This window comes from Hyaloscypha bicolor, assembly GCF_002865645.1.
Source record: "Hyaloscypha bicolor E unplaced genomic scaffold K444scaffold_92, whole genome shotgun sequence".
In the NCBI taxonomy this organism is placed as follows: Eukaryota; Fungi; Ascomycota; class Leotiomycetes; order Helotiales; family Hyaloscyphaceae; genus Hyaloscypha; species Hyaloscypha bicolor.
In genome coordinates, this window is record NW_020194594.1 from 274,511 (window position 1) to 285,163 (window position 10,653).

Consider the following 10,653-nt stretch of genomic DNA (forward strand, 5'->3'; position numbering starts at 1 on the left):
AATTAAAGAAAACTTGGAAAAGAATAAAAGAAAAGGCTAGAAAGTAATAATAGAAGAAGTTATTATATATATAGTTATTAGAAAGAAAAAAAGTATATAATAATATAAAAAGATTATTTTATAGAAATAGAGAACTATCTAGATTAACTACTAGTTTTTATACTAGTTCTAATTAGAAATTAGTATAACTAATTAATATATATTTCCAGAAGCCTATAAATAATTTCTAGAATCTTAGAAACATTTATATAAGTTTTTTATATAAATATTTTATTAAATTCTTTCTATATAGCTATTTAGATTATTCTAATATAAGATCTAATAAATAGTATTAATTTTATAGAATAGTATTTTAATATTTTAGATTAAGCTAATTAGAATACTTAGTTCCCAAATAAAATCACAATTACTAGCTAGCTCTTATATCTAGAATATAATTACTTTTTCTTTTTACTTATTTAGTTCTAATCTAATTAAATACTTTTTATATCTATTATTTAGATTATATTAATAAAGCTATTTCTCAAGATACTAGAAGTTTATCTCAATTAAATATATAATTAATTAAATATTTTACTAGAATAGATTAATAGATCTTGGAAATAAGATTCTAGAAAAGGGATATGGTTATAATATATATAGAGTTATATATAATATAAGAATATATAATAAACCTCGGATATTATAGGTATTAATTAGGAGGATTAATAGTTCTTTAATATTATAACTAACTACTATTTATATTATAAGTATTAGACTTATAAATTACTAATTATATATATATTATCGGGGCCTTCTATTTAGAAGAGGCTTCCTTGAATCTTATAAGAGAAATAGAGATTAGTTCTATAATAAATTTAATACTATAGTTTTATAACTTACTAATTCATTCTATTAGTTATATTTATAAGTATTATTTTATAGCTTATTTACCTTAATTACTTATATATTATTCTATTATTATATCTCTTATAATTTTAAATATTTAAATATTTACTTTAGTTTTTTATTAACTTATATAAAAGCTAATTTTATAACTTTACTAATATATATTTATTTTCTCTAAACTTTTTAAAATTACGAAATTTTTAAAAGTAATAAATATAAGAAAATAAACCTGAATATTAATTAATAATAAATTATTAAAGATATATTATTAAATAAAAGCTTAGTTTTAATCTTAAAATAAAGTCTAATATTAATTATATTAATATTATTAAAAATAAAATTATAAAAAAGTAATATATAATAATATTAATAATAATTTAGCCTAATAAATAATATATAAATAAAAGTAAATGGCTTTATAATTATAATAATTCTCTTAATATTACTAGCTTATTCTTATTACTAAATACAAATATATATTTATAATAAAAGCCTATAAAGTCAGGTTATATATAGGGCTTATATCTTTTAATAATATTACGAATTCTATATTTAATTAAGTAATAGCTAGATAGAGAAGGTTATAGTCCGCGGAGTAAGCTTATGCCTCCCTTACTGCCTTATATTATATTAATATTACGGGACAGACAGTCTTTGAAAACTGTCTGCCCTGAGAGGCTTAGAGATACAATGTTTGTATAATATCTTTGAACGGATCCCAGATGGGATCAATTGTACATGCGTCTGTTAACGGGATAGACATGACTGAAAGGTTTGGGAGACTGAATTCACTCAAGGCGAGAAAGGCACATTCGGGGGAATTTTAGAGTCTGCGGCAGCCTGTTATTCATAACTTCATAAGGCTCACCGCCTCGTGTGCGACCTCCCTTGTGGCGTCGGATTTTGGATTCAAGATTGCTGAGTCATTCGTCAATAGAGGAAGATCATTGGTCGCATCCACTGGAACCTATCTCGCCACGTTACATTTTGTTCCTGTGAAGGCAGCCTCTCAGTGGTCTAGTCCAAAATCTGATGAAATTAACTGAAGCAACGCACTTAATCCGACTTCCTTAATCTTATGGCTTGAGTGTTTAATTAATGTTCTACTAATAATAGACAGTTATCCTCTTAATATTTATTGGACCCATACAGAGGGGGAAAAGGAGGCACTCTAGTTTAGGCCAAGATTGTGGTTATAACATGGCCATGATAGATTCAAATGTGATAGTTACAACTTGGCTTAACCTTATAGATCGTCATAGCAAAGCAAGTATTTATTTCTTTGCCTCTGTCTCTAATCTCGCATCTATTGCCCGTTCTCCGCCAAGATTCACAGTTAGCGACCACAAATCGTCTTCGTGATTTTCTATCTTGCTGCATTTCACTGGCGCAGAGAATTCTGCCACCGGTCAGCTTTCATGGAGACTGTGATACTTGTCTAGCAGGGGGAGGAGGTGGATTATGTGAAGGCATCCATACCGTTACATCGAAGCAAGTCCCGATAGGAACTGACAACAACGCGTTCGCTCACGATTTCCCTTGCGGTCGGCGCCAGGTTTGGGATAGGCTTTCGTCCACTATGCTCCATTGTACAGCCTTGACAAGGGCGGGACGATGAATCACGTATTTGTGGAGAGAGAAACTCAATGTTTTAAAGGAGGTTGTTGCCCGAGCTTTTGGGAGGACGAGATGAGGTTGCTTTGCGAGCAAAACATGTTTCTGGTGGACTTACATTGTGTTATATCTTCTTGCCCACTTGTTGTAAGGCTACATGTTTCCTCCTCGGCGAGAGCCATGCCGAGCGAAGCTTGCACACTCTCGCTATTGCTAGAGTGTGCAGTTCTGACACTCTCGGGCTGGTTCTCGCCGAGAGCGGAAATCAAAGCTCGGAGAGCATTTTTGACGTCGCAATTTCGTGGTCTTCATTCCGGCCTGGAGGATTCAGCCTGAGGAGATTCGGGGTGGACTTCGCTGGCCACCCGGGGACGGCCTAGATGCCATTCTCAAGTTAGAAGGCTTGGACAGTGTTGGGATCCAACAACACTACGCAGAGCCCTGCCTTGGATCTGCAACTGCTTTCTTCCGTATTTCTAGCTCGTCGTGGGCGGGAGGAGCAGGCCGCACCAGTAAGTTCAGAAGCTTATTAGAAAAGAGCACGATTGGTGTGACGGCGCCATCCGTCGGAGGGAAAACAGACATTTGCGGCATGCTTCTTTTCCCAGGGCGGATTGGGCTTTTACCTTGAGACACGGAAGCAGAGCAAGCCACTCTGAGTGGCGGTCGTGATACTTCACACTCATGCACAGCTGCAAGCGAACCGGGCAAGGCCTCACCGGTCAACGGAAAGCGTGCTCGGGGAGACTACGTGGTGCTTGTGACGCCACTGCGCCTTCCTATTGGCTCGCTTCCTCGCCCGGGTTGCCAGGGGTCCCAGAACATCCATACCAGCAACGCACGAAATTGCTCGCATGCGATATTTAGCATTGGAGCTCCTCTCACGAACCGTGGCAAACCTCTGCATCGTCGAGGCGGTGTGGATCTCGTGTTCTTTGTCTTCCCAGTAAGGCTAGCTCTCAGGTATCGCAGGTTGACACCACCGCGCATTCCCCGCCTTCCGATGGGCCATGGTTGATGCCTCCCACGCCACCCGCTGCAATGGTAAGAGCCGCCTGCCCTCCAACCGTTCTTCCTTATTATGCTTCTATTATCTATTTAAACTTCCAAACTCCCATATCGCTGCCTTCCTTTCACAAGCAACCATCTGCTGGTTTGCCACCTGCCCATCAATTTGGTCCCCTCCTTATCCCGACCCCTAACGCTTGCCTAGGAGTTCCCCAGCGGCAGAAAGCGATCATGTGGTAACGTCCAAGTCAATCGTGAGGTCACTGTTAAAAGAGCTCGAAGGACACCTTGCAACGAGATTTCTCTCACGGACAAGCAGCAATTGATCATTGAACTCGCTGCGAAGACATTTCAGATCTCTCCAGACGGTCTTCTTGATGCTATCAATGATCTAAAGGCGTCCTCCCGTCTTCGTGCCCCAGACTCCTCGAGCCATAGACAACCGAGCATGCCTTTGACCATGGAAGAGGAGCTATTCGAGTCGGCTGGACCCTCGCTTACACAATCTTCCTCGGAAGGATCACCACCGGTAGACAATCTCACCCCAGCCCAAACCCAGGGTCATCAAATTGGAGCCGCGAGTGGCATGAGGCCCACCTCTGCCAAGCGAGATCCTCTTTTTGGATTTCAACTCGAACATGGTCCTTGGAGGGACTGCTTTGCGAGCCTGTTTCCGTTCGAGCAACAGAGACCGGATATCTCCGGTGGAGCAAGTCAAAGTGGGTGCTCCTTGTCAATACCAATATCCTGATTCGAGCGGTTCTGCTGATGCCTCTTCCCTCTTGTTGCAGGAGCTCTTCCGGAGAAATATTCAGGCCCTTATGGTTCCGGCCAAGATGTTTGGAATTTCCCGGAAACAAGCAACACGTGGGTAGGTTCCATATCCCCAGGCGCGGAATTGGCACGTGTGTTGATTGGAATAGTGCAATTCAGTTTTCGCTTGTGATAGTTTCGCTCCTGAGTGGCAACCATCCATTCCAGAATTACCGTTCTTCTCTCCTTTCTCCGAGCTGCAAACAACACAGCCCTCGCCATCGAAACAAGCGATGACAACCTCCATAGATGACTTTGGCTCAAACTATCTCGTAGCCCCTACTCTAAGTCAAGAACATATGGAAGGAAAGAATGTGCCATCTTGGGATGAGTCGTATGGACAACTCCCAGCGGGATATGGCGCAGATGAACCGCAGAGATCACAGTCTCCGCATGTTGTCGACAATCCTGGTAGACTACCACGAGGAGTATATAAAAATCGAAAGGACCGGGAGGAAACAGCGCAGACGCGAGGGGTTGGTGCCTGTATTCGTTGCAGAATGCAGCGTATTAGAGTAAGTTGCTTTCACGATCAAGAAGACTCTATGTGTAATTTATTATCTAGTGTGTCTTAAATCCTGACGATCCACGGGGCGTATGCATTACCTGCATGAAACCTACCAAATTCAAAGCCTCCAGGCTTCCGTGTCTGCGGTACAAGCTTACCGAGGTGCGGCTTTTTACGGAGAGCATGGCACCAGGACTTGTATGGAGCACTAGATGGCAAGATTTGCAATTGAAAGACATCAATGTTTGGGCGTCTTCGGAAACAAGAACAATCAAGCTGACTCAGGATTATGTTGCCACGCCACTAACTTTCCAGGTCAGGCAATTTGTTCCTCTGGAATCAGACATGTTAGATCGAAGATGGGCTCATGGGTCTGTCAAGAAGTCGGTGACTCTCCCACCATACGCATTTGCAAACATGAGAGAGGCATTGGAGATCTACAAGGACTTCATTAACCGAGAAGGGACACGGCATTTATATAGCATACTAGATCGCAATGACGGACTAGTCTGGGCGACCTACGGTACAGCTATCAAAGCTTCTAATAGTCCAACAGTTAGTCTATGAGCGTCTGATATATAGTCTACACTGTTGAACTAACCTTGTTAGGTTACAGAACCCGAGAAAATACTGTTGAAAATGATAGTCCGGCTTTGGGTGGCCTCTCGAATGACCACCAAATCAGAGCGAATCTGTGGGGATGACATACTCGATATGCCTCAAAATCTCCTCGACGAAACTCACCCCATGCATGGACAGATACCCATTCCACCGGTCATGGGTGCTCAAATTGAGACTCTGATAACTCACAACATCATGGCCCGACTTAAACCTCGCATCTTGGAGCAGCTTTACAATCTCATCACAGCCAACAAGCCAAGCAATTGTAGGTGTTATGTGGAGCATCATTTTTCCTAATCAAAAATGTCGGACTACATTCTGAGGCAGTTCAAAATTCCAAATGGGGCATTGAAGGCAGATACTGACTGTCCCGTTACCCAGGGCTCTCAACATACCTATGCACTTTTATTTTGTTACATGACTGCTCTCTAAAAGTTGCCAAAAACGCTGTTTATGCAAGGAAGCATGGTATGAAAGTAAGTCCTATTCTGTTACGGCGGATTTCGCTTTTGGCAATTAGTTAATCCACAGAACAGACTCAATTTGCAAACATGGATGCCATCTCCGAGATACAGATGGGAGCCAACATTCTGCTAGCTTATTTCCACTACTCTTGCAAAGGATACCGGGTCTTTGAAGATGGATGGAAAGAGGGGAAAATGAAATCGATGGCCAGTTTGAACGAAGAGCAGGCACAGTTTATCCAAAAAACAGCGGATTACGTGAAGATAAACAGTATGCATCTCTCCCTGATAATCGGGTGCAAAGTGCTAAGATATTGAAAGAGCATCACTTCGCTAAGGTAGTCGATCAAAAGCTGTACGAACACGAGCACTACTTCATTGCTCAACTATACGACGATGACTGGAAGCCAAAACCGACTGTATAACCATTAGATGTTATGGGGGATTTATTCCACAGTTTGCATCTGACAATAATGGCATGGATGAATGCAGAGATCTTACGGACTTGGACGAGGCAAATTTTGAAGCGGTTAATTTGCTATAATAACTACTATCACTATTTTTCAAGACCGTTGCAGTACACGCAGAAACAACAACACCGAAAGTAGATCGCTTTTTTGAAACAATAGTGAACCGCGGACCCAAAAATCCATGTACGAAATATTCAAAGCCCGAGCAAAAGACTACTCAATCGCCGTGAGATACGCGATGACGGATTATCTCCCAATCGACTGCTGGTGGCTCAATTTCCCATCTCTCCTGGCGGCCATCATTTTGGAACACTCGAGCCCAGGATAATCTCAGGGAAGGTGGCAACGGCCACTCCCCGGTCTCATCCCGCAGCCATAGCCTCACAAGGTGTCTCCTCTGTCCTTCTTTATCTTCATAAGGTTCCCGACAATGTAGCAGACCCAGGTTATTGAAGAAGCGTATGTCCCCTGCCTCGATGGTCGTTATCAGTTGATGTGACTGGGCGATAAAGTGCACAGTATCCAGTGCTTCAGCTTGGGCTTCAGTCAGATTCGGAATTCCTGCACTTCTAGGGAAGGAATGATGCCCGGTGAGAGGAGGTCGTGCGAACGAGAGGATGATATTGTCTTCGTGGTGATGGAGAAGAGCCCGACGACTGTAAGGAGGATCACGGCCGAAACTTGATTTCGCACATGTCAGCCATCAGTACAATTCATAAGCAGGCAATAAGGGCTCTGAGTGGGCAGAAAAGTACATGCCTATCGACTGGCCAGTCGGCCGTGGCCAGAACGTGGATTATATCTGGCCGTGTAGCCGCCAGTTCGTTGTACATTCTCCACGAAGAACTTAGGATGCTTCCCCCACCGTGTGCGGCGCAACTGCGAGCCAGTACGCCGATAATATCACATGCATTATCTGCGTGGAAGGGCTGTAGGCTTTGTCAGAGATTTGGTCAGATGAGGAGAAGGAGGAAATTTGGCTAGTAGTACTTGAGCAATCTTGGAATGTTCTGTCGGGGACAGCCCATGGCGACTGCACGATGCAGCGCAATCAGTAATATGTGCTTCTCTTGCGTCAGGTGAGTTGTTTCACAAGTAGAATCTTCAGTTATACTCACTAAGCATCCTTCCAGTCTCATCTTGCCTACCACGCTTCCCTGAGATGTAGCTGGAAATGCCGAGGAAGATGACGGTAAGGTCTTCGGCTGTGTAATTCTCAGGGTTCAGGCCACGCAGGATGAAGAATCCTGTTCCGTGAGAAAGGTCCCGGCGAGCTTCCTCGAGAAAGATGTTCAAGATGGTGAGTGGGAACCTGTCTCGGCTCACCTCGTCACCGTTGAGACCAAGTCCTTTATTATCAATACGTTAAGAGTCGATAAGTAGGTTAAGAATATGCGCCTACCTTTGAAGTACTCCAACGCTTTCTCTATGTCGGCTTTCTCTTCACTAGATAATTGATGGACATACGTTTCCCGTTTCGGAAAATCCACACCTGTCCATGCGAGGGGCGAGTCCAGATATTTCGGCCAGCCTGATGGAACCTCTTTCTCTAGGTTCCCAGAGCGGGTTTTCTCCGATACCCGACTAAGATACCTGGATAGATTTGGGGTATAACTGATGTCCGGAGCAAGAGCTGTCTGCTGAAGGGGTGGCACTCCCTTCCCGTCAACAATGTATAAGTCATGCAGACTCATCAAATGCTTGGGTGTAACCTGTGCCGCTGAACCGGTAGTTGCCATAGCTACGAACCGATATTTAGTGAAGAAAGTTTAGTAGAGAAGAAGGTTTAGTAGTGGAGAAAGTGTACGATTGACCCTTATCTAGGTAAATTTACATTACAAGAGCGGCAATAGGTACCCGAGGAGAGGAAAGTACCGCCGGATAAATCCCAAATGAGGCTTAAGTGAAAGAGGGAGGGTGGTGCACTGCAATTAGAACCAACCAACCCCCACCAACCCCAATGTCAGCACCAATCAGCTTTCGATGCATGATGCAACTTGCATGATTAATTCTGCATGTCGCCCAAAGAAACAGCACCCACCAACACTGGTGCGTCAGATGATCCGGTTGAGCCCCATCCATTCGAGCAGCGAGCTGATTCCATTCCCCCAGAATCGCGAGGGGTATTGATATCTGGAGATACCTGCCACATTTGGGGCTGTAATATTTTCCCACACTTATAGACCGGAGAATACTTATTTGATACTTTCAATGGTTGATATAAGTGCTAGTCTGATCGATGCCATTGGGTTTCCCACATGTGCTCTAAGTCCAGAAGAGACAGTACGTAAGAAGACCTCGAAGAAGCTGACCGAGTGGGATGTCTCGATACTGAACCCTAAGAACCGCATCGATTGTGCACAGCCATTTTGTAACTCGAAACTGGGCTGGCGCATTGACGGGTGCGCAGACCTTGGAACTCGCTTCTTTGTGATACCGATCACTCTACTTCCGGATCTGCCTCCTCTGAGAATAGACCTGGTCATTCCAGACCAGATTGAGCACTCAAACGAACTCCGCGTTGCTTTTGAATCTAGTATTTCGGCTACTCTTACAGACTCTCGAGTCGGAAAGCTAGGAATTTCACACCACCTTTGTCATATTCTCGACCACTGGTCTAGATCAAATCCCAACTTCTTAGCGGAATTTCGCTCACTTCCTTTTGGCTCTCAACTCATCATTTCAGAAGTCACAGGCTCGAAGTATTCTCCTGTACTTGTGAATCCGGCTCACGATCTCGAACGCAATTTGCTATCCCTCAACGCTCTGGCAGCGCTCTGGAAGAACGATATACTTCCTCTGGATTTCCCTCCCATACTGGATCTCCAAGCACTACGGTTAACCAGTCAGATTCAAGATACTGTTAGTCTTGTATACATTCCAAGCCAAGATAACAAAACGTTCATTTTTAAGTCCAATGTCACAGAACCCGAGTATCTCTATCACGAACTCAAGGTCCTGCTTACGCTGGCTCCGCACCCGCACTTAGTATCCAGGCCTCTTTTCCTGGTAACGAAGCGATGTGCATTCGGTGGCAAGATTGCCGTCTGTGGTTTCATCCTCCCCTATTATCTCGGTGGCCCCCTCAAGGATGTCCTCCCCTCGCAGATGGTAAAGGGAATATTGAATCTTCCCACGCAGATAAAATGGGCAACTCAGATCACGGAGGTGTTGCAGCATATTTATGCATCTAGGAGCTTCTACCCCGATCTTCGACCGGAGAACATCGTTCTTCATCCTTGCCAGACGTCAGGCGCTTGTGATGAAAGCGGTAGTCTCAACACCGTGCTCATCGACTTCGAGCAAAGGGGAAACTGGTACGCCTGGTCCGCGCCCGAGGTCCTATACTATGAGTACCTCTCCTACATTCTCTCTGCCCTACCCACCACAAGAACAACACACTATGCGCTCCTTTTCAATACCTACTTCCCCTCCGCCAACGCCCCACCGTATCCCCAGGAAGGAAGTGATAGATATCGCAACCCCAAAGAAGGATACTGCTATTCTTGGCTGAGACTTACCCATCAGCAGAGAGAAGCGGCTACTGTCTTTGCTTTGGGCAAGCTCCTGTGGTGTATTTTTGAGGGTCAGGGAAGCGTATGCCGGAATCTTAGAAATACGGCTAGATATGAGCCGACAATGGAGTTCCCGGAGTTCAGGACGTCGGTGGAGAAAGTGAGGGAGCTGATTTGGGAGTGTACGTGGGATGCTCCAGAGTGGAGAGGGGAGAAGGAGAAGGTTGTGAGAGTTGGTGGGAGGATTGAGGTGCTGGGAAAGACAGCGCGCGAGGAAGGTGTGTTGCATGTAGCGCGAGAGTGGTGGATGAGGGAGTTGAATGTTATGGAGGAGTGGCTTGCGAAGCAAGATAGTGGGGAGAAAAGATCTCAGAGATTGACATTGAGAGAAGTTAGGGATAGATTGCTGGATATTAAGAAGGATGTGTGCTGATATCGCCGGACTTGTTTTCCTTAGATAAGTTGCGAGTCGGCCGATCGAGGTGAAGAAATGCATTGCCATTCGCTTTGGCGAAATACTTGTGTGGTTAGGGGCTCATACTGGCGATCAAGGCTTTGGGAGGCGGCTTGTTGGGCGACATCAATATATGTTTCACGGGAAGAAGCATCTTGACAGTTCGCTTCCTATGAAAGAACACCGAAGTTGAGTTGAACGTAAAATACATGACGCTACGAATCGCCATCTCAAACTTTCCATTAAGCCCATGACTCCTGCTTAATAAGAGCACATCTGTATCCGCCCCGTCAAAGTG

At 44.0% G+C, this 10,653-nt stretch overlaps 4 protein-coding genes across 4 annotated transcripts; 3 read left to right on the plus strand and 1 right to left on the minus strand.

The window, feature by feature from the left end:
* The first annotated feature begins 3,376 nt into the window (after positions 1 to 3,376).
* Positions 3,377 to 4,435, plus strand: K444DRAFT_431694 (uncharacterized protein). The gene is made up of 3 exons (XM_024872771.1): positions 3,377 to 3,546; positions 3,716 to 4,381; positions 4,434 to 4,435. Exons 1-2 carry the CDS (start codon positions 3,520 to 3,522, stop codon positions 4,259 to 4,261), a joined length of 573 nt encoding a protein of 190 aa, XP_024735291.1. The 5' UTR covers positions 3,377 to 3,519; the 3' UTR covers positions 4,262 to 4,381; positions 4,434 to 4,435.
* A 187-nt stretch (positions 4,436 to 4,622) lies between these two features.
* Positions 4,623 to 6,341, plus strand: K444DRAFT_532135 (uncharacterized protein; the record flags this gene model as incomplete). Its single annotated transcript, XM_024875055.1, has 6 exons — positions 4,623 to 4,838; positions 4,889 to 5,386; positions 5,441 to 5,717; positions 5,834 to 5,928; positions 5,989 to 6,187; positions 6,238 to 6,341. 6 exons carry the CDS (start codon positions 4,623 to 4,625, stop codon positions 6,339 to 6,341), a joined length of 1,389 nt encoding a protein of 462 aa, XP_024735292.1.
* A 98-nt stretch (positions 6,342 to 6,439) lies between these two features.
* Positions 6,440 to 8,152, minus strand: K444DRAFT_563714 (Clavaminate synthase-like protein). Its single transcript, XM_024877036.1, has 5 exons — positions 7,789 to 8,152; positions 7,505 to 7,735; positions 7,377 to 7,450; positions 7,146 to 7,315; positions 6,440 to 7,066 (listed from the first exon to the last, which is right to left on the minus strand). Exons 1-5 carry the CDS (start codon positions 8,123 to 8,125, stop codon positions 6,604 to 6,606), a joined length of 1,275 nt encoding a protein of 424 aa, XP_024735293.1. The 5' UTR covers positions 8,126 to 8,152; the 3' UTR covers positions 6,440 to 6,603.
* Positions 8,153 to 8,597: 445 nt separating this feature from the next.
* Positions 8,598 to 10,383, plus strand: K444DRAFT_591681 (uncharacterized protein; the record flags this gene model as incomplete). Its single annotated transcript, XM_024878202.1, has 1 exon — positions 8,598 to 10,383. The coding sequence occupies one exon, from the start codon at positions 8,598 to 8,600 to the stop codon at positions 10,332 to 10,334; it is 1,737 nt and encodes a 578-aa protein (XP_024735294.1). The 3' UTR covers positions 10,335 to 10,383.
* Positions 10,384 to 10,653: the final 270 nt, after the last annotated feature.